Source organism: Esox lucius, chromosome 14 (genome assembly GCF_011004845.1).
Source record: "Esox lucius isolate fEsoLuc1 chromosome 14, fEsoLuc1.pri, whole genome shotgun sequence".
Lineage (NCBI taxonomy): Eukaryota > Metazoa > Chordata > Actinopteri > Esociformes > Esocidae > Esox > Esox lucius.
This window is the reverse complement of record NC_047582.1, coordinates 1,388,186-1,412,631: the sequence shown is the minus strand read 5'-3', so window position 1 is coordinate 1,412,631 and position 24,446 is coordinate 1,388,186. Positions and strand designations below refer to the sequence as shown.

The 24,446-nt window shown below is 42.0% G+C and overlaps 1 protein-coding gene across 1 annotated transcript; it reads left to right on the top strand.

The window, feature by feature from the left end:
* Positions 1-7,771: 7,771 nt before the first annotated feature.
* On the top strand, positions 7,772-24,328 carry LOC109615389 (transmembrane protein 144-like). Its single transcript, XM_029124921.2, has 13 exons — positions 7,772-8,007; positions 20,372-20,541; positions 21,659-21,832; positions 21,997-22,119; positions 22,217-22,316; positions 22,522-22,602; positions 22,778-22,859; positions 23,056-23,144; positions 23,257-23,375; positions 23,548-23,667; positions 23,757-23,854; positions 23,949-24,002; positions 24,125-24,328. Exons 1-13 carry the CDS (start codon positions 7,772-7,774, stop codon positions 24,209-24,211), a joined length of 1,533 nt encoding a protein of 510 aa, XP_028980754.2. The 3' UTR covers positions 24,212-24,328.
* The last annotated feature ends 118 nt before the right edge of the window (positions 24,329-24,446 follow it).

Here is a 24,446-nt window from a genome sequence, read left to right as displayed (position 1 = left end):
ACCAGGGATGCTGATGCCTCTACTGGAGCAGCACGACCAGGGAGAACTGGAGCTTGGCGAATAGGGGTGATCTCTCTGGGGAGAGATCAAAAGGGGGAATTGTGGATACATTGAGTGTATAAGCTGTCAAACTGTTGTGAGCATTGAAGCAAAATGTTGAATGTCTGTAGCATAAGCTGAAACTGAAAGTTGCAAGTAGAAAACAGGAAATCTTATTTAGGCTGTTGCTGGGGAGAGAGAGCAGAATTTAACTTGTGTGTCAGATTAAGAATAGACAAGACAGAAACCACAAAGGGCAAGATGACGCTTGTACTGCATTTACACATATAAGGTACAGAACATAAACTGGACCAATGGCACACATGCTTGGCTACCCCAACCCCCCCACTTTTAGTCGTGTTTGAAGTATAAATAATGCTGATGTGACTGCTGAATTTCACACATTGTGCGGCGACACTCTGTCTCCAAATTCTTTTGTAATAAACGGAATATACGGTACGGTAATTGACCTGACTCCTGGTGTTTTATTCTCCTTTCCAACAAACCAACTCGGGAAGTGTTAGACTTCAACAAAGGGTATATTTCCCCACCTTAGATTAAGAGCTATTTCACAGAGTGATAGAATGAGGTCAGTGGAAGCTGATTCTAAAATAACTTTTCGTTGAGTTGCCGGTGCCTTAAATAACATCTTCAAAAGTGGTACATTGCGTTTAGACATGATCAAACTTTCTTAGGAACGTACACAACAGGCCAATCCCCTGAAAACAACCCCGTTCTCAGATGGTAGTCTTCTGCTGTTGTAGCTTTAAAGTCAATAAGTAAATAACCAAAAGGCGGATGTGTTGCATCTGTAAAACTCTCCATGAAGAACCGAGAAAGACCTGGGTATATCTGTCTGCCTAAAATACTAATCTGCTGATTGTCACAGGGGTTTTTAAACAAGATGAGTTAGTTTGTGTTTAAGTTAATAGTTCTACTAGATTTGCCTTTAACAAACAAGGTAAATTGCACTTAGGTTACGATGGTGTGAATATTGTGTAAAAACTTTCTCCATTTCCAAACTCTCTGATGCACTTTCCATTAAATCGTCAATAATTAGAAGGTTGTTTTTCTGAATCAGTAGCAGATTGTCATCACACAGCGATATTGGTAGACCTTCTAATCTCCCTCACCTCCAACATTTCGTCATACAGTGGTTGCAAACATGAATAAACCCAGACGATATTCTGAATTTCTTTGGAGAAATCAATGTCAGCATTATCAAACAACATCTTCACACACTTTCTTCCCTGGGTTACTGGAGCCACTACACAGCTGAATGGGTGTTGAAGTCGCGTGTCAAAACCGCTATACATCCTAGAATGTGATGTAGTACCTGTAAGGCCTTGTGCTGTAATCCGGGAGCAGTACACGCTTGTTAAACACTCTGAAATGCGGTGGACTTCCGGTGTGGCAATGTGAGGTGCAGACGCGTGTCAGCAGAGCTCCCGACTGTTTCTGATGAAGTACACTTTAATAGCAGACTTTAAGCAGTCAAAACCGTTTTGATAAGCATTGAAGTGGTCCTTACGACAATCATACTGATACAGCAAGATGAGCAAGACCAAAACGACAGCAAATGCCCCACCAACAACGAGAACCAGTTAATCTAGCAAACTCTTCCAGACATTTCAGCTCTGATCCAAGAATCGATGACGCCGCTTCAGGCGTCGGTGAATGCTTTAACGGACACTTTGTCAGGTTTCCAGACATGTTTGCGTGCTACAGAGACGCTTGCGGGCGATAACTTCGCTGCGCTTGCTGTGGCCGAAACAACTATCAAAACCCTGAAAGAGCAAAACGCGACACTTCTGGATCGAGTGGATGACTTGTGGGTCTTGTTGTATCCCATGCATAAGAGGGCTCGCCATGAGGGTGATCTCTACAGTCATTGAGAAGGCTCCAGGACCGCCACCAGGGATGCTGATGCCTCTACTGGAGCAGCACGACCAGGGAGAACTGGAGCTTGGCGAATAGGGGTGATCTCTCTGGGGAGAGATCAAAAGGGGGAATTGTGGATACATCGGTCGCGGAGAGCAAATCTCAGGATCTTAAATGTCCCGGAGAACAGTGAGAAGGACCAATCCACAACCAAGTTCGTGTCCGAGATGTTAATGGAAGTCATGGGTCCCGAAGTTTTTGAAAAACCTCCTGAATTGGAACGAGCACATCGATCTTTGGGGCCAAAACCACAGGAAGGACGCCCTCCCCTTCCATTGGTTGTATGCTTTCACAGATTCCAGGAGAAAGAAAAAGCGCTAAGATGGGCCAGACAACATGAGGCAAAGTATAAGGACTCTACTTTGAGGATCTATCCTGACATCTCCGCTGATCTAGTCAGAAAACGCGCCGCTTTTAAAAACGTCAAACAGATGCTGTATCAGAAGGATGTACGATTCCAGTTGCTTCATCCAGCACGACTATGAGTTCGTTTTGAAGACGAAACACTGCTTTTCAATACGCCTGATGAAGCTCAACAGTTTCACGAGCAGCGGATTGCCAGACGTGAATAAACTATGATATGGCTGCAATATTGCGAATGTTTATTGGGTAGGTCTAGAATACTACAACAACTGGTATACCTATACAAGCACAGTCTTTCTAAAATGCATTTTTTTTTCTCCAAGCACAGTCTTTCTAAAGTGCATTTTTGTTTTAAGGTGGTTTATGTTCTCCTCGGAGTTGAAAGTTTCAATGTCTTCTTTTTCACAATTCATTTAATATACCTAAATCATAGATCCTACATTCGATACTAGTTTTAAAACGCCTCAAGTGGTAGGTTTGTTTTAGGTCTATTAAATTATGCACTTTATTTAACCGTGCTAACTACCAGGTTATTTAGTAGTAATGATGATGAATAACTTTATCGTTGATTGGCCCTGAAAAAAAAAAAAATGAAAAAAAAAGAAAATATTAATATATTATTATTTTTATTATTTTTTTTTTTTTTTATTAATGCGGCACTGTGTTTGGTAGCGGGTCTGTGATCCCCTTATTGGTAGGCTGGACTTTGCATGTTATGCTTACGTTTTTCTGGTTAGCTACATTATGTCGGGAGCTCTGGGGAAAAACGGGAAAAATGGACTTGGACCATCGGGAGTTGAGAGATAGTTGTGAGCTGCGGTTTGTCTTCGTTCAACAGATGAATCTAGAATGTATTATAGTTAGGTTGGGTTTGTTAAAATGTATCTTTTGCCGTATGTTTTTTTTTTTTTTTTTTTTTTTTCCCTTTTTTTTTATTGTTTCTCCTCGTGGGGCTTTCTAATTCAGCCGAAGACAGAAGTTACATCTGTGTGGGGGTATACGATATTGGGGTACACACAGCCACCTATTGATAAATAATGGTAGACACTGGTAATAAAATGGCAAGTACTGGAGGGTCATCTGTGCGCTTTGTTAGTTGGAATGTTAGAGGTTTAAACGGGCCAGTGAAAAGAACTTGCATATTTACGCATTTGAAGAGATTGAATACTGAAATAGCCTTTCTACAGGAAACACATCTGCGTACTGAAGATCATAACCGACCGAGGAAAGCTTGGGTCGGCCAGGTCTTCCACTCTAGTTTTAACCATAGAGCTAGGGGTGCAGCAATCATTATTCACAAAAGAATACAGTTTACTGCATCTGGAACGATTTCAGACCCCCAAGGGCGGTACATTATTGTATCCGGCCATCTCTACAATATTCCAGTAGTCTTGGTCAGCGTTTACACACCCAATTGGGATGACGTTAACTTTGTTAAAAAAATATTTTCCTTATTACCGGATTTAAACACTTATCATCTTATATTTGGTGGAGATATTAATTGTGTGATGAATACAGCTTTGGATCGTTCCAACACTAAAACAGTACCCCTTTTAAAAATGTCTCAGACTCTTGCTGGTTATATGACGCAAATTGGCTGTGTAGATCCATGGAGGTTTTTATTTCCTGAAAAAAAAGAATTCTCTTGCTTTTCACATGTCCACCAGACTTATTCAAGGATAGATTATTTTTTTACTGATAAAAGGCTTATCCCCTCTATAAAAAAAGTAGAATACTCTGCTATTGTCGAATCAGACCATGCCCCTGTCATTCTTGATATTTGTTTTTCTTATAACTACCCATCGCAGCCTGTGTGGAGACTGAACACAACTTTAATTTCAGATTCAATTCATATCTAGTGCGATTGACAATTTTCTACTAATGAATAAAGGGGAGAAATAATATCGTACTCTGCTTCACGTAATAAAAAAAAGAAACAAACACAGGAGAAACTTATGAGTCTATGCAGAAAATTTATCATAAATATGCTACAGATCCGACACCAGAACTACTCAGAGAAAAACTGAGCCTTAAGACAAGATATGATTTATTATCGACAGAAAAAACAGAGCGTGATTTGATTTTTACTCGTGCTAGGTTTTATGAACATGGAGAAAAGGCAGGTCGCCTCCTTGCCCAACAGTTAAAAATTAAATCAGCATCCCAGCTTATTCCCAAGATTAGGAAAACATGTCAAGAAATTACAGTGGATCCCCAAGAAATTAATTCTACATTTCAAAAATTCTATTCAGATTTGTATACTTCGGAATTTCCACATTCCACACTCTTATGTCAAAATTTCTGGATAATGTAAACCTACCCTTAGTTAAACAAGATCAAAAGAGTAATCTAGATAAACCTTTACAACTTCAAGAAATAGAAGATTCAATTAAAGCCATGCAGAGCGGGAAAGCCCCGGGTCCGGACGGATTTCCCGTAGAGTTTTATAAAAAATTATCTTCAAAGCTGTCTCCCTTACTTCTAAGTATGTTCAATAATTCTCTCGAACAGTCCACATTGCCAACAAGTCTCACACAGGCCCATATTACAGTTCTCCTGAAGCCAGATAAAGACCCCCTGGATTGTAGTTCCTATAGACCGATTTCTTTATTAAATGTGGATGTAAAATTTTTATCTAAAGCATTGGCCTCTAGAATAGAACATGTAATTCCAGATGTTATTTCACAAGACCAGACGGGCTTCATTAAGGGGCGTCATTCCTTCATTAATATTCGAAAACTTCTCAATGTTGTGTATTCCTCTGCATCCGAGAATAATCCTAAAGTGATTATTTCTTTGGACGCAGAGAAAGCATTTGATAGAGTTGAGTGGAACTATATATTTGCCGTATTAGACAAATTTGGATTCGGCTCAAAATTCACTTCCTGGATTCGCCTGCTTTATCATCAACCAAAGGCAGCTGTAGTCACAAATAAAATATGCTCACAATATTTCTCCCTGTCTAGAGGAACACGACAAGGTTGTCCCCTTAGCCCTTTGCTATTTATTTTGGCTATAGAGCCACTATCATCATTACTCAGAACCTCACAGTTATTTAGTGGTATTAAAAGAATGAATGTTGAGTATAAAGTTTCTCTATATGCTGATGATTTATTATTATATATAACTAACCCACTGTCATGTGCATCTCAGATTGCGAAGATATTTAAAGACTACGGATCCTTTTCAGGTTATAAACTAAATTTTTCTAAAAGTATATGCTTCCCTATAAACCAAATGGCAGAGCAAATTATGGATACAGACTTGCCCTTTTGCATATCAAAAGCAGGATTTAAATACTTAGGAATTAATATCACTCGTTCATACACTGGTCTGTTTAAAGCAAATTACAGCCCCATACTTAAAAAACTTGAATCTGACTTCCAACGATGGAGTGTTATATATTTATCTCTAGCTGGTAAAATCAACTGTGTTAAAATGAATGTGCTACCCAGATTACTGTATTTGTTTCAGAGTCTTCCAATTTTCCTGCCAAAGTCCTTTTTTCAGTCAACTAATAGGTTGCTGTCCTCCCTTTATTTGGGGTGGCAAAAAACCCAGAATACGTAGAGAGCTTCTTGAGAGACCAAAAAAAGACGGAGGATTGGCTCTCCCAAATTTGTTAAATTTCTATTGGGCAGCAAATTTACAAAAAGTCGTTTATTGGTTTCAGTCTCCAGATACAGACTGGTGTGCAGCGGAAGCTAAATTATGCAAGTCAACATCTCTTGCGGTGCTGATTATGAATTCACCATTCACACCATCACAATTCTCCTCAAGTCCAGTTGTAATTTCAACTCTCAAAGTATATAACCAGTTTAGACAAGCATTTAAACTCACAGATTTTTCCCTGGAAAGCCCCATATGCAATAATCATCTTTTCCCGGCTGCCAAGCTAGACTCTACTTTCAAACAATGGCAGCACCTAGGCCTGGTTAAATGTAGCGACTTTTTTATTGATAATGTTTTTGCTAATTACAATGATCTTGTTAAAAAATTTAGTCTTCAAAACACAGATTTTTTTCGATTTCTTCAGGTTTGTCACTTTATCCAGGCTCACTGTTCTGTGTTTCCACAACTGCCCTCTGAGTCATATCTAGATTCAGTTTTGAGGGTCCCTTCACACCTTAAGGGATTTATTTCAAAAATATACAACCTAATCATGTCATTTCAAAATGTATCAATAGAAAAGATCAAAACAGGATGGATAGGAGAGCTGGGAATTGACATATCTGAAGACACCTGGAATAGAGCTGTTGATCGAGTAAATGGGACTTCATCTTGTGCAAGACTTAATCTGATTCAGTTGAAAGTTCTCTACCGTATTCATTATAGTAAAACAAAGTTGGCTAAACTGTACCCAAATATAAATGATACGTGTGACCGCTGCAATGCATCAAAGGGAGATCTAACCCATATGTTTTGGTCATGTCCCAAACTGAGGCAATATTGGTTTTCAGTCTTTGAGATTTTAAACTCAGCTTTTGGATTAAGAATTCACCCCAACCCAATAATGGCTCTGTTTGGAGTCAGTAATGACGACTCCCAAATACCTAAAAATAAAGAGAGTGCCCTGGCCTTTGCCACATTAATAGGTAGAAGAAGAATTCTCCTAGAGTGGAAATCACACAACCCACCTAGTATGTCATCATGGCTTAGTGATCTAATGATGTTTCTGAAAACTGAAAAAATCCAATATTTTCTCAGAGGATCAACCAAAACATTTTATAAAACATGGGACCCTTTAATAAACTATTTTGAGAAGAACATACCCCTCCCTCTTTAAAGTAAGTTGAGAGACCTCCCCTCCCTTTATTTATTTATTATATACATATATCCCTTTTTATTTTTATTTTTGTATTTTAATGTATGTGAGGGTGTTATGTTGGGATGGGAATCTGTATGTGGAAAATTTGAAAATCAAAGCCTTTAATAGTGTTTGTCACTGAATACTTTCAATGCACCTTGTTCTGATAAAATTTTTTAAAAAAACACTCTGAAATTGTCATGGTGCGGTGAGCAGCAGCGCCACCGTGCCATATTTTCACAAGTTCCCATATTCTCACGAACACATCCCGGACTGTCACATGTTTTCAATCCTTCACACCAGGTCCCAATTTGAATCGTTTGTATGTGTATATATGTTTCCCCTCTGCTCCCCACATTGTGGCTCATTGTTCTTGTCATGTTTGGATGTCGTGTGTGTTGCCGTTATTGTAAGTACTTGTGTCATTTCATATCGTCGTTTTTGCTGCTTTAGTCAGCCCTTTGCTTTGTGTGTTTTGTGCTCGGTGTTTTGTTTATTTCTTATAATTAAAGTATCAACACCGACTACCCCTGCCTGCACCTGGTTCCTTGTCCATGCAACACTGCACTACACCGCCCTGTTTGTGACAGAATGAGCCACCTAATCTGGAACCCGCAGGCTATGACGGAGGAGGACCACCTATGGAATCGCCGCCTCCTCTCATGCATGCTCGGCACGTTCCTCTACCGAGACATGGAGCGGGAAGCTCCCTTTACGGTGGAGCGTGTCGAGCGTGTACTCGCGGAGGCATGCAGACAACGGGCCATCACCAGCACGAAGGAGCTGCTGGCCCGGTACCCATTCCGTCTGCGGAGGGACATCTTCCCTTCGTCTGGGAAAGCACAGAAGAGGGCAAGGTGCCCAAAGCTCAGCCCGAGGTCCCCCCAGGAAAATTTTAGGGGGGGGCTGAGTGGGTGCCCGAGGGAAGCCCCAACGGCGCCCCCTCTATGTCCGGGGCCTCCTCGACCCCGTGCAGGCTGGCCAGGCTGTAGGCTGGCAATGAGGCGCACACCGCTTCCTGCTCCGCGGCCTTCTGCCGCCCCTGTCCCTGCGCCACGGCGCCGATTGCCCCCTGCTACATTGGAGCAGCAGCCAGCGCCTCCTACCTGCCAGCAGCGGCAGTCAGCGCCCCCTGCTGCATTGGAGCAGCAGCCAGCGCCTCCTACCTGCCAGCAGCGGCAGTCAGCGCCCCCTGCTGCATTGGAGCAGCAGCCATCGCCTCCTACCTGCCAGCAGCGGCAGTCAGTGCCCCCTGCTGCATTGGAGCAGCAGCCAGCGCCTCCTTCCTGCCAGTGGCAGCAGCCTGCACCGCCTGAGGCCGAGGAGGAGTGGCCTGCACCGCCTGAGGCCGAGGAGGAGTGGCCTGCACCGCCTGAGGCCGAGGAGGAGTGGCCTGCACCGCCTGAGGCCGAGGAGGAGTGGCCTGCACCGCCTGAGGCCGAGGAGGAGTGGCCTGCACCGCCTGAGGCCGAGGAGGAGTGGCCTGCACCGCCTGAGCTTGCCGGGGTTTGGCTGCCACCGCCCTCTCCTGTCCCGGCCGCCCCGGCGCCCCTTCCTGTCCCGGCCGCCCCGGCGCCCTCTCCTGTCCCGGCGGCCCGGCGCCCTCTCCTGTCCCGGCCGCCCCGGCCCCTCCTTCGGCGCTTCCGGCTACCGACCCTCCTTCGGCGCTTCCGGCTACCGACCCTCCTTCGGCTCTTCCGGCTGCCGACCCTCCTTCGGCTCTTCCGGCTGCCGACCCTCCTTCGGCTCTTCCGGCTGCCGACCCTCCTTCGGCTCTTCCGGCTGCCGACCCTCCTTCGGCTCTTCCGGCTGCCGACCCTCCTTCGGCTCTTCCGGCTGCCGACCCTCCTTCGGCTCTTCCGGCTGCCGACCCTCCTTCGGCTCTTCCGGCTGCCGACCCTCCTTCGGCTCTTCCGGCTGCCGACCCTCCTTCGGCTCTTCCGGCTGCCGACCCTCCTTCGGCTCTTCCGGCTGCCGACCCTCCTTCGGCTCTTCCGGCTGCCGACCCTCCGTCGGCTCTTCCGGCTACCGACCCTCCGTCGGCTCTTCCGGCTACCGACCCTCCGTCGGCTCTTCCGGCTACCGACCCTCCGTCGGCTCTTCCGGCTACCGACCCTCCGTCGGCTCTCCCGGCCTCTGACCCTCCGCCGGCTACCGACCCTCCGTCGGCTCTCCCGGCCTCTGACCCTCCGCCGGCTACCGACCCTCCGTCGGCTCTCCCGGCCTCTGACCCTCCGCCGGCTACCGACCCTCCGTCGGCTCTCCCGGCCTCTGACCCTCCGCCGGCTACCGACCCTCCGTCGGCTCTCCCGGCCCCTGACCCTCCGCCGGCTCCTGATCTTCGGCCGGTTCTGCCTCCCCGGCCTGTCCCGACGGCTCCGCCACCCTGGCTAGTCTCGGCTGTTCCGCCCCCTCGGCGGGTTTGTGCTGATGGGGGTACTGCGATGCCCCGCCCCCCCTCCCGTGGGCTGGGGTTCGTCTTGGCCCGTCCGGTGGCCGGGCCTTTGGGGGGGGGTACTGTCATGGTGCGGTGAGCAGCAGCGCCACCGTGCCATATTTTCACAAGTTCCCATATTCTCACGAACACATCCCGGACTGTCACATGTTTTCAATCCTTCACACCAGGTCCCAATTTGAATCGTTTGTATGTGTATATATGTTTCCCCTCTGCTCCCCACATTGTGGCTCATTGTTCTTGTCATGTTTGGATGTCGTGTGTGTTGCCGTTATTGTAAGTACTTGTGTCATTTCATATCGTCGTTTTTGCTGCTTTAGTCAGCCCTTTGCTTTGTGTGTTTTGTGCTCGGTGTTTTGTTTATTTCTTATAATTAAAGTATCAACACCGACTACCCCTGCCTGCACCTGGTTCCTTGTCCATGCAACACTGCACTACACCACCCTGTTTGTGACAGAAATGCTTAGACCCTACTCGGTTTTCTTAATGTGAATGTTCTGCATTAGCAAGTATGTGATCATCATCACCACCCCTGCCTCGTACAAAGTTATCAACCAGTCATGTTAGCGTCTCCAAATTAACAATGGTTGTGTTGTAGCTGTTGAGTGTAAAAACTTTTGCTTTGAGACAGGTCAGACCTTTAACGGTTTTGTAACCGTATGTCTTTGGCCCACCACTAACAAATTGAGCGATGCTGTCACCATCTGGTAACTCATCAGTCAAGTCACCCAAGAATCGCCCCAGTGGGGGTACCCAATCCCCAAGGGTTGTGTGACAAAGATCACTGAATCAGTGTCTGTGTAGAGTGCATGTCGTTACCTGGTTTTCAGACTCTTCACATAATCTGCACAAGGGAAATAACAGCTTACCGCCGACCCTGTGCGGTAAAACGGGGTGATAAAATGGCCTTTCGGTGGACACACTTATCCGATTGGGCATTAACAATACCAAAGTAGATGTCTAGCGGTTTGAAATCTCGAAAGATTCTGTCTGGATGCACAATCGGATAAGTTTTGGTCTTGTTGCAGAATGGGTAAAGACTACAGACATTGTCATACTGAATATTCTCCCCTTCTCGAGCCGTAAACTTCAATTGAATTACATTGGTACGACTGTCACAAAGAGCATACCGAGGGTCATGGCGCTCTGGAGCATTAAAGGTTTTCAAGAAAGCTTTGACATCTGTGGATGTGTTTTTAAGCTGATTCCACTCACACTCCAATATGTATTGAACATGTACGTTGTGTTGTTCTTTTAAAGCCTCAAGCTTTGTCAGCCATTGTTGGTGCATCAACCCGTACTGAATCTTTGTCACCGGATTGATGCTTGCTGAACAATGACACAATGACCGTGCCAGAAACAGCCTAGAAATTCATAGACGTTCAGCATATCCATTAATATAGTAGGGCCAGCTTTTCACTTCATCCCTGTTCAGGGCATGCTGTACTGATATATTCTCATCAGAGGCCACATATTCAAGTCATTGGATTGAGCTGTTTGAGAATGTCTTCTGACATCGGATGTAGTTGTCTGAGGGGACCAATGCAATGGTGTCTTTGGTGAGGAATCTGTTGCAAAAGACTTTCATGCAAGCTGAAGCAATCATAATTGACCGGAATGGGTCAAGACCACCATTCTCCAGGAACTCGAGTCTGTAGCGCATACAACCCTCTCTCAAGATGACCACATCATTCATGCAGTTAGCCTTTATTTCATCCTGCATGACAAAGGGTTCTGCAGAAACTGTTGCGTACCATTGCAAAAAATCGTTTTCTTTAGCCATCATGGTATTCACACCGTAGTAATGTGGATCTGTATGGGGGCCAATATAGTTCTCATTCTCCTTGATGTTAAACTTCTAGGGAAAATAGCCTTTTTTCGAATCCTTAAAACCCATAGCACGTGGCATGGCCGCCAGCTTCATCTGTAGGAAGCAATGACTATCAATGAATCTCTGATTGTATGTGCTGTCTGTAAAAATCATGAGCTTGCTACCATTAGCAATAAGTGTCGTGCCAATACCATTGTTAGCAAGGTACCAAGATGTAACCATCGAAACCTATAGAGTTGTGTGCTATAAATGTGTAGTCATTATATTTCGGTTATATTTTCATTATCAAAGCTTATTGCGCACACAAAACTTGCAGTGTGTACAGCATTCACTGGATTGGCAATTGTCTCAAAACCATAAAATATGTAGCGCACACTGGGGTCCTTGGGTTGAGAGGGTTTTATGAAACACTGATGATTAATTTCAACAGCCAGATCCACGTTACAATTGGGACACATGTTAGCCATGCACTTGTGCGCTTTATAGTTGGTAATACTAACATTGTAATGATGGTCGCAATCGCCACAGTATTTCTTCTGCTAACACCTACTAACCCAACAATCCACACTCTTCAAGCGTTGATGCTGTCTATAACAAAAGTCTGAATAACATATCCGCTTACAGTCTGGGCACTGCTTTTTGTTACGGGATTGGGTATGACAATCTTCAGGAAGACAGACACGACAGCTATGTTTACAACCATGATCGCCATAGGTGTTAAAACCGGTATATCTGTGTAACAAAGTAATGCCCGGTTCATTTGTATTTTGGGGTGTGGTCTGTTGATTATGTGTAGATTTTGTTGGTTGTTCCGTGTCTGGTCTGTTGTTAGCATTATCTTTCTTCATTTCTCGAGATTAACGTTTTAAAAAACTATCCACTTACAGGTTAAAATATTCTAACTCAAACATACACTTACATACATCCCAGTTTTGATGAGTTGACGGTAAAATATGAATTACCTTCAGCTTTCAAGCATTAAAGAAAACAATGAAACAAAAATCTCCTGATGCTGTGCAGCCACAAGGTGGGGTGTCCTTAACTGAAGCCATTATTGTGATGTACTCTATATCATCTCTGGGGGTCCTCAATCTGTTGGTTGGTAAATAGAGTACAAAGGTTCAGCTGTATGCATATTGTCGTAAATGTTCATAATATTTGAGTACAAGACAAAAAAAATCTGTAAATAATTAGACTTACACAAAAATATCTGTTCAGGTTGCGTAAGATAACAACCGCCCTGTCCAGCTGCCACAGATGCTAGTCACTTTGTCTGAAATAAATACAAAGAGGGTTAACAAGCATATACATGTAATTAAAGTTTATTAACAATAATGTCAAAAGTCTACTTACCAAGATTGAGCCCAAAAACGGCCCAAACACGGCTGGGTTTAATTCAGGTCAACCTAAACCAGAGATTTAAACAGACAATATGAAGGACTGCCTGGTTGGCTTGTGGGACTCCTGAGGCAGCTGACGGGTACTGGCAGGCCAGGCGGATTGCAGCCCGGGTGGTTGTGGAGGCAAAAACTCGGTGAGGCCATGGAGATGGACTATCGGCTGGCCTCGAAGAGATTCTGGCAAACCGTCCGGCGCCTCAGGAGAGGGAAACAGTGCCCTACCAACGCTGTTTACAGTGGAGGTGGGCAGCTGTTAACCTCAACTGGGGATATCGTCGGGCGGTGGAAGGAGTACTTCAAGGATCTCCTCAATCCCGCCGTCATGCCTTCCATTGAGGAAGCAGAGGCTGAGGGCTCAGAGGTGGACTCGTCCATCACCCGGGCTGAAGATACTGAGGTAGTCAAAAAACTCCTCGGTGGCAAGGCACTGGGGGTGGATGAGATCCGCCCTGAGTACCTCAAGTCTCTGGATGTTGTGGGGCTGTCTTGGTTGACACGCCTCTGCAGCATCGCGTGGCGGTCGGGGACAGTGCCTCTGGGATGGCAGACCGGGGTGGTGGTCCTTCTTTTCAAGAAGGGGGACCGGAGGGTGTGTTCCAACTACAGGGGGATCACACTTATCAGCCTCCCCGGGAAAGTCTATGCCAGGGTACTGGAGAGGAGAATACGGCCGATAGTAGAACCTCGGATTCAGGAGGAACAGTGTGGTTTTCGTCCGGGCCATGGAACCCTGGACCAGCTCTATACCGTCTACAGGGTGATGGAGGGTTCATGGGAGTTTGCCCAAACAATCCACATGTGTTTTGTGGATTTGGAGAAGGCATTCGACTATGTCCATCACGGCATCCTGTGGAGGGTGCTTCGGGAGTATGGGGTCCTGGGTCCTTTGCTAAGGGCTGTCAGGTCCCTGTACTACCGAAGCAGGAGCTTGGTTCGCATTGCCGGCAGTAAGTCAGACATGTTCCCATTGCATGTTGGACTCCGGCAGGGCTGCCCTTTGTCGCCGGTTCTGTTCGTAATTTTTATGGACAGAATTTCTAGGAGCAGCCAGGGGCCGGAGGGTGTCAGGTTTGGGGACCACACGATTTCGTCTCTGCTCTTTGCGGATGATGTTTTCGTGTTGGCCCCTTCAAACCAGGACCTTCAGCATGCGCTGGGACGGTTTGCAGCCGAGTGTGAAGCATTTGGGATGAAAATCAGTACCTCCAAATCCGAGGCCATGGTCCTCAGTCGGAAAAGGGTGGCTTGCCCACTTCAGGTTGGTGGAGAGTGCCTGCCTCAAGTGGAGTAGTTTAAGCATCTAGGGGTCTTGTTCACGAGTGAGGGAAGGATGGAACGGGAGATTGACAGACGGATCGGTGCAGCTTCTGCAGTAATGCGGTCGATGTATCGGTCTGTCATGGTGAAGAAAGAGCTGAGCCGCAAGGCGAAGCTCTCGATTTACCGGTCAATCTATGTTCCTACTCTCACCTATGGTCATGAGCTGTGGGTCATGACCGAAAGGACAAGATCCCAGATATAGGCAGCCGAAATGAGCTTTCTCCGCAGGGTGGCTGGGCGATCCCTTAGAGATAGGGTGAGAAGCTCGGTCACCCGGGAGGAGCTCAGAGTAGTGTCGCTGCTCCTCCACATCGAGAGGGGTCAGCTGAGGTGGCTTGGGCATCTGTTCCGGATGCCTCCTGAACGCCTTCCCAGGAAGGTGTTCCGGGCCCGTCCTACCGGGAGGAGACCCAGGGGAAGACCTAGGACACGCTGGAGGGACTATGTCTCCCGGCTGGCCTGGGAATGCCTCGGTGTCCCCCCGGAAGAGCTAGAGGAAGTGTCTAAGGTGAGGGAAGTCTGGGCATCTCTGCTTAGACTGCTGCCCCCGCGACCCGGCCCCGGATAAGCGGAAGAAGATGATGATGATGATGAAAAGTTCAAATGTGTCGTTTGTTAACGTTTGTAATTGCATCACAATTCAAATCAATTATTTTAAATAAAATTATTTGAACTTACAATGTGACATCACTTCATATAATTGTATCTATTAACGACAAACTAATCTGCTTACATATAAACACTGGCTATTGTGTGAAGAAAACAATCTCGCGTTGATCCCCGTTTTACAATTTCGTGTTGACGCCTTTACAAATGTTTTGTTTACCTGAAATAGCATGTCTTGACCTGTCAATGATTCACCATTGTTCATGCAAATTTATACGCTACCTACCAGGTAACTTTGTAAAGTTTTGCCATATAACTTAAAAGTTAATACTGACTTAAAACAACAATTTTTATTGTTTTTTATGTACCAAAATCATTGTTTTTATATTTAACAACATTTTTAAACCCAACCACGATACAATCCACCTAGTCATAATGTGTGGTCAGCCCAGGCCATGACTGTTCCTTCAAAATAATAGCATTGCTCATGTGATTTTGGTTTACTGTAGTGCTTTGTTGGACTACAAACCTTGTGTGAAATATGGGATGTTTTTCAACCTGCATATACTACAGTTTGTGTTAGTGTTTATTTAGGGACAAATACTATGGGCAGATCTGATCATAAGGCCCATCTCTTGTTACATTGTAAAACATAGAAGGCGACCACCCGTCGGGTTTAGGACATCTGTTGTAGCACTTATCGGAACATAAAATGCCGGGGGGTTATAGCATTGCTTAACCCTGGCGCCCCATTTGTTAAACACCAAACATCTTGCAGCTGATATAACACTTATTTATTCCCTAGGAAGTTAACATTCCAGAACCCTAAGACCCCCATTATTAAGAATCAAACCTATCGCACCTGTTATAACACTCGTCCGGGATACTTATCAGTCGTTGTAAAACATCAAACATTAACACATCAATGTAATCATAAATTACAAAGTCACCGGACATGCATATGTCATTCCAGAAGTCCTGCCCTAACACATGTCATACAGGAAGTCCATAAGTCACACCGGAATTCCCACCCTCGCCCACACAATTTACCCTACATTTACTACTCTCGCATTCTTCCTACTTGGCAAAATACAGGTTTGATATCTTTCTAATTAGCCCAATACGAAACCAATAATTCTTTACTCCCCTATACATCTGTAAAAGGCACTAACACATTAGTTCAACAATGAATGTCAATGTGCGAATATAAAACCAATTTTACCTCAGCTGAGTTAGTTGCCTGAAGTTGAAAACACGCTGGGCTTTGTATTACACATTGGTGATGTCAAACATTGTTATACAAATAAATGTTATACTCACATTACAAAAAAAACTTTATGGAGAATTGCTTCTAAATTATTGCAAATGTGCAGACCACAATTTACAAATGTATATTACAATGTGTATACAGAAAATACTATTTACAAATGAATGTAACATCCACAAACTAATGTCTCATGATCTGCAAATAAAAAACATTATCCACAAATATATTTCACTACACATAAATTAAATCCTTTCTATTTGTACCTCAAAGCAAGGATTTGAATATATGAAAAATTATTTGCAATTATCCCTCACACCTTTGAACAACAAATACACTATTTGTGGATCACATTATATTTGTGGATTGGTTCCCACTTGTAACATTTTGACAGGTTTTGTGATGTTATATACTACATAAAAATATGTAAACTATTTTCATCAGGTGAAGACGTATTTCTGAGTGACATTTGAGTTTGTGGAATGTATATTTGTGGATAGCAAACAAGCAATAGTGCAAAAGTCAAAGTCTATTTTATTTATAAACTACCAATGTTGACCAAAATTCTGTACACTAAATTTAACAATATGAAAATAAAATTAATTAAGAATAAAACGGGTACAATAGCATCTCTGCTGGAAGAAAATGACAAACACAAGCAGATACAGCAAATCACAGCCCGCACCCTCTCTTTGGCCGCTAGCCGCCAGAGTAACGCAGTCTGGCCGCTGGTGGAAAGCCGCCTGAGATGCAAATTAGCAATAAAACCAATGAAACTACGTCAGTAGACTGATGGGAACGAACTTTGTAAAATAAATATAGCGTTAATGAAAATATATTACATTATAAAAAATATTTAATTTTGATCCTATCACTAGGCCAGCACAAAAGGCCTCTGGTCAGCAGCCGTTTCGAAAAATATCTTCTTGTATACCAAATAATAACTGTATCAAGTCGTCAATGTAATGTAATTATTAGCGACATAAAATGTTAACTAGTGTGTCATTAATTACCATTTCTGAAATTACAGACTTAGTTAAAAAATACAAGCCGTTCCAAATTATCGTCAAACAATTAACAAAAAATGTTTTTCAATTGCATGATATTCCGTTTTTATTGATGTTGCAAATGACAGATTATAGACTACAACATTTTACCTACCTTACTTGGGCTTCCGGTAAAGAAAAAAGACTGATCAACTTAACATTACATGATGTCTGGTCTGTCGCACTTGGGGTATTTCACGATTTGCAACTTGTCTGCTGAAGTTTGTTCATCGAACAAAGTCAGATACAGGTGACAAAATAATCAAAGTAATCAAGATTTGAACTTTCGGTCAGATTGGTGAATTGTCTTGTTCAACCATCTTTGATCGCAGAGACATTTGGTCATAGAATTCAGTGGAATGAAAACAAAAATGGCTGCGCACATAGACAGTAATTAGCCAAACAAGCTCAACGTAACCTTCATAAAGGTGTTTTTCACTGATCGCATTTGTCCATTACTTAATATGCAAGAATCAGAATTCATAATTTTTCACAATGTTTAGTGAAATTGTGAATACTCACATAAATAAAGGCATTATTAACACAAACCATTGTTTGATAGTTAGCATACGTTTTATTGATAAGACAAGTGGAGTGATACTCAGGAAAAGAACACATCTTAGAACATTGCTCAATAATAATTCAGTATACCCTGTAACAGTATTACTGCCCAAAATAGTTTCAAAATATCATCTTAACCAGTCAAAATCAGAACACTGCTCATATCTAATGGTGTTTATGGGCTGGTGTGGTGGCAATTTTTGCTGTCATAATATACAATTCTGGAATTGTCAGTACGTACTCAAATAATGTGCATTAACTAACACATAATAAAATTGCTTCTCCTTCTTTACTGTTTTGTTATGGGCCAACAAAGCTGATATGTGCCTGGTTGATATGTGCCTGTCAAATCAAGAAATTCCCTCTACAATCTAAAGTTTCTCCCCTTCCAGATGAATAATGCCCTTTCTAATGGCACTATCTGTATAATGCTTCAGGAGAGTACTTGTCTCTGCCAACCAAAAAATGATATATCCTGATTGTTGTCCCTTTGCTAAAATGTGTTTGTGAGGGAGTCCTGAAGTCCTGAGTTTTTGACTGAGCTAAATCAGCAGAGTGACATTCTGATCATTTTGAAATTTGGTTATAGGTGCAATTGAACAGACAATTCTGGCATTGCAAGCATTTAGTAACTTCATGTACAAAGTACAAACACATACAGGTGCTGGTCATATAATTAGAATATCATCAAAAAGTAGATTTTATTTCAGTAATTCCATTCAAAAAGTGAAACTTGTATAATGTATACATTCATTCCACACAGATTGATATATTTCAAGTGTTTATTTCTTTTAATTTTGATGATTATAACTGACAACTAATAAAAAAAAAAATTCAGTATCTCAGAAAATAAGAATATTGTGAAAAGGTTCAATATTGAAGAAAACTGGTGCCACACTCTAATCAGCTAATTAACTCAAAACACCTGCAAAGTCCTTTAAATGGTCTCTCAGTCTAGTTCTGTAGGCTAAACAATCATGGGGAAGACTGCTGACCAAAAGATGACCATTGACACCTTGCACAAGGAGGGCAAGACACAAAAGGTCATTGCTAAAGAGGCTGGCTGTTCACAGAGCTCTGTGTCCAAGCGCATTAATAGAGAGGCAAAGGGAAGGAAAAGATGTGGTAGAAAAAAAGTGGTAGAATTTTTTTACAAGCAATAGGGATAACCGCACCCTGGAGAGGATTGTGAAACAAAACCCATTCAAAAATGTGGGGGAGATTCACAAAGAGTGGACAGCAGCTGGAGTCAGTGCTTCAAGAACCACCACGCACGTATGCAAGACATGGGTTTCAGCTTTCGCATTCCTTGTGTCAAGCCACTCTTGAACAAGACACAGCATCAGAAGCGTCTCGCCTGGGCTGAAGACAAAAAGGACTGGACTGCTGCTGATTGGTCCAAAGTTATGTTCTCTGATGAAAGTACATTTTGCCTTTCCTTTGGAAATCAAGGTCCCAGAGTCTGGAGGAAGAGAGGAGAGGCACAGAATCCATGTTGCTTGAAGTCCAGTGTAAAGTTTCCACAGTCAGTGATGGTTTGGGGTGCCATGTCATCTGCTGGTGTTGGTCCACTGTGTTTTCTGAGGTCCAAGGTCAACGCAGCCGTCTAACAGGAAGTTTTAGAGCACTTCATGCTTCCTGCTGCTGACCTACTTTATGGAGATTTCATTTTCCAACAGGACTTGACACCTGCACACTGTGCCAAAGCTACCAGTACCTGGTTTAAGGACCATGGTATCTCTGTTCTTAATTGGCCAGCAAACTCGCCTGACCTTAAACCTATAGAAAATCTATGGGGTATTGTGAAGAGGAAGATGCGATACTCCAGACCCAACAATGCAGAAGAGCTGAAGGCCACTATCAGAGCAACCTGGGCTTTCACAACACCTGAGCAGTGCCACAGACTGATCGACTCCATGCCACGCCGCATTGCTGCAGTAATTCAGGCCAAAGGAGCCCCAACTAAGTATTGAGTGCTGTACATGCTCATACTTTTCATGTTCATACTTTTCAGTTGGCCAACATTTCTAAAAATATTTTTTTTGTATTGGTCTTAAGTAATGCAAGACCAAGAGCAAATTAAAATTTTCGGATATACTGAATTTTTAATGGAATTACTGACATAAATCAACTTTTTGATGATATTCTAATTATATGACCAGCACCTGTATATGAGGTCAATCAATCTTAATACCACTTCTCTGAAAAATAAAGATGGAAAAACCTTTATTTTTTTAAACAGCGACTTGTGAATTTTTCATGTCCAAATATGATGTCTCAAGTATAAATACAGAAAAGCAGCCTAAAAAAAGGTAGAAAGATATGTGTTGAGCAAAACTGTGTTTTTTTACCAAATTGAAGGGATTAGAAATTCATGGAGTTTGTCTCATTGTGCACTCTGGTGTAATAGGCCTCACCCCTCTCCTGTCAAACAATAGAGGACAAATGAGAAAAGACTGGTTAAGTTAATCAGGGAATGTTTTTTTTTATTGTTAAAGTATTAATGCATTGTGTAGATATTGGACAAGATCTAACTTTGCTCATGTGAGCACGGATAACAAGTCAGTTTACTTAAGATTTCTGATTTAATGGTCTTATGGCAAACATAACTTTGAAGAAAAGGTCATACTGTTAGGTCAAAGATGTTGCATAACATCTTTCAAGGGCTGAGACTGCTGTATCTGACCAGTTGAGTTGCAAGTAGGGTGCAAAGTTTTGTTCTCTTTTTCTGCTGACAGCATTACCAAAGCCATACAAGTTCCCAGTGTGGACATAAAGAAACTAAATCCAGGGGGCCAGTCAGACATGCAGCTGAATCCATGTGCCCTCACGCTGCTCTGGGTAAGCAGCTTTTGGATGGTGGGTGGCTCCACTGGACAGGTGCTCCTTGACACCAACGTCAACCACAGTAAGTACATCATCTCTCTCTTTTCACTTTCATCCCTAAGCCTCCATCGATCACTGGATCAATGCAAATGAGGACCATTTAAAACAATAATACCTGTGAATATCACAAAGCAGACACGTATCTGTGATAATTTTTCATGATATAATAGTCAACTGTATTGATATGTTCTTGTCACAATAGCCTGTTCGGCAATGTTCCGGCAACAACGAAGGATGCATAAGCCCAGTACAGCTCAGCTCGGCTTAGCCAGTGCCCTATGTTTCAAGAGTTCAGATAACTCATTGTATGAGGCGTAGACCATATATTCTTGATTGATTGATTTTCATCCCCAATGAAAAATCACTTAATACTACATATAGTATATATAAGGTCCAGGCAGTACATATTATACACATATACATATCCAGTTTATAATAGATTTATTTATTTATAATGATTACATAACCCTTAATGAGGTAAGTATAAGCCCCTTACAAATGTGACCTATTTTAAGGGTCACCTTGTCACGTCAGAGGAAAATCATCCATATGAGAACGAAAACATAAACATGAAACATCAATATGAGGCACAGAAGTTTCCTTGTTAATCTTACTTACTGAGATAAGACGTTAATCAATGGTTGAAGGATTTTATTGGCCTAGATAACTTGGATGTCTTTCATATAACTGACCATATAATATACCCGTTACCTTACATTAAAAAGCAGTCATATAACTTAAAATAGCTTGTATAATACTTTTTTTTTTACAAAATTCAGCTGTGATATTTACTGCAACTACTTTGCTAAGAGTCACATTACATAACATTTCATTTTGATCAGCATACCAGTTTGTAATCTATTACATAGTAATAGAAATTAGTATGAGCACCCTCACTATATTAACCATGTTACAAATACCACCAAGTACCTTAATTCTACTGTGTGTAGGGTGTTTCCTTTTCACCCTGGAGAACAATGTTGTGTTCATGTTTCCTTTGTTCACTATAATACTTTATGGATCCTCCAATCGAAATGTCTATAAGCACTTAATCATCATTTCAATTCATAAGCAACACAAATGCAAACCCTCACTGTGTATTCCAGTCAAATGCATTCCACTCATTTCTAATGCCTCAGGCCCGTTAGAAGCTGGCTGGCTGTCCGAGAGGCCTAACAGCAACACATCTCATCACCGGACCAACTCGTCGGACGCTGGGCATCATCTCCTTAAGGGATTTACCTCACTGGGCTTGTCTGTCATCGGTTTTGGCACCTCTCTTTGCCCCATCAAACGTACGGAGACAGGAGATGGTAACATCCTGCAAATTAGTTAATTTTGTTTTCCAAAGTCAATGTAGTTTCTTTGGTAATATGACCTTCCAATGTCACAAGTTCAATAATTTTAGTAATAAAGTATTTTTATAAACAAATTAAGCATGCATGCATGATGTGGTAATTTTTCTCTGTTTTCCAAGGTTTATTCTTTCAGTTGGTGTTCAGCAATACTCTCCAGCTAGGATCTCTGATAGTTTATTGGATCCAGGGATGTCCAACTATCTGGATGTTCAGTTTGCTGGGTGGATTCCTGTTTAGCGCAGGTGACTGACCTGCTGTGTGCGTGTGTGTATGTGTTTCTGTTTGTTATATGGCATTGGCTTACCTCTAACCTGAATATTTGATTTTTCTGTTTTGTAGGAAATCTCACCACCATACCGATCATAAGAACTATCGGACTTGGTATGGGATTCCTCATCTGGTCCACATTCTCACTTCTTACAGCATGGGCCACTGCAAGGTGACTGACAAAAACAAACACAGACAATTAAGGGCTGAGGAATATAACCATATTATGGACATTTTGTCAGTTTATCAAACATTTATTTTACGCTTATTATTGCAGAATGATTCTATAACAGTTGACACATTCTTTTATGAGATTCTGAAAGGAACAATTTTGTAAAACAATTTTGATAAATCGTATGTTGCTTAACTCCCTTAAGATTTGGATGGTTTGGACTGGATCAGCAATATGTAGCAAATCCCACACTGAATTACATTGGAACTGGACTTGCTACAATAAGGTGCATGTTATATTATCATTCAGATTCCAATGCATTTCTGTATAAGACTGATCTTAAAACACCTGAAATTCAATTAAAAATTATAAATGTATATTATTACCTTTAAGCCATCTTCCAGCTCCACCATCTGTGTTGAATGTGTTTATTTCATCTTTTCAATCCCCCATATATTCAGTGCTCTGATTTCATTCTTCATAAAGACAACAGATCAGGCACATGATGAAGAAAGAACACCATTGTTCCTTTCTACATACCAGGTTGGTTTTCAAAGTCTGTACTAATATGAATGGAACTAAAAACATGCTATAGTACAAAAACAGCAGCTCTGAAACGGTACTACCAAGCTCCAAGGAATATGAGCTGGAGATGGTTTTAATGCAGGTACACTATAACAAGCATTTGGATAGGATAGGAGTGATATGATGTCTCCAGTTCTTGTTTTTGATCTTATAGTTGGACTTGATAGAGGATAACAGCCAGCCATATATTGCAAGAAGTAGGAGATGGACTGAGAAGCTCAGTCCCATGAATAGAAAAATAATGTAAGCACAATTTCTAAATGTAAATTTTATGTATTTGTTTTTATTCAGTGAATCAGGGTTGGGGTCAATTTCATGTAAATTCCTGTCAATAATTGAATTACTTTTCTTGAAGTGGCTGCTCGCTTGCTACATTTGCTGGACTAGCATATGGATGCTCCTACACTCCAATCATCTACATAAAGAATAATGCTTTGAGGAATGGTACGGTATTTTCAGAAGCCAGTCAGTATGGTAAGATTCACAGACACTGTATAGCTATAAAAAGAAAACATTCACACCAATGTATTTACATCACTCTCACATTACACAGTATTACATATACATTGAAGTTATTTAGGTGATGCTATTATTAGAGTGACTTTGTCCAAAGAAACGGAAGTCTCTTTTTAATTTTATTTTTTAGATTTGGACTACATTTTCCCTTACATGACAGGGATTAACGTCACCACCTCCATGGTATTTTTTGGTTATTGTATGGTGATGAAAAACAGGTTTAATCTTCCATTAAAGTGTGTATTACCAGGTAAATTATATTTTAACTCCATTGATAGCCCATTGGTACATGTTAACAACTCTACAGAACACTTACTAATATTTTTCCTCTGTGTGTAGCTTTTATTTCAGGAGGTATGCATTTTCTCAGTCAGTGTGGCTTCTTCATTGCTTGTTATTATCTTGGAACAGTAATAACATACCCTATAGGAGCAGCAGTGAGTATTATCACAAAAGAAGAGAATGCCTACAATAATTAATATATCTAACTGTCCTTTATTTTCCATAATAACATAATTCATGTTTTCACAGGGTCCTGCATTAGTCTCTTTAATTTGGAGCTTATTCTACTACAAAGAAATAAGGGTAACTAGGAGAAAGTTGCTGATAATAACTAATAACGAAATATTAGTAATAATAAAAAAGAAACTTTTAGAAAATTCAAGAATGATGACCTTTTGTTAATGTTTGACTCTCTTCTGTTTTAGGGGACTAAAAACATTCTGTTATTGGTTGCTGTCCTGGTTGCTGTTCTGAGTGGCGTGACACTGATCACTCTGTCAAAAATAGAATAAATGCCAAAAAGCAATGATGAAAGGAAGATGAGACTACAGGATTTGTAGCATTACTATCGTGTTTATATTGTGAATGTGTTTTCTGTATGTTGTTGTAATCTGGTGTGATACATTTAGTAATACATTAAGTATTGAAGTTATAATATGTTGTGATGTGCTTCAATACATGTCGAATAATGTATCTATATTTTTGGATGAAATATTGTCTATGTGTTAAATTAAATTTTTATGGCAT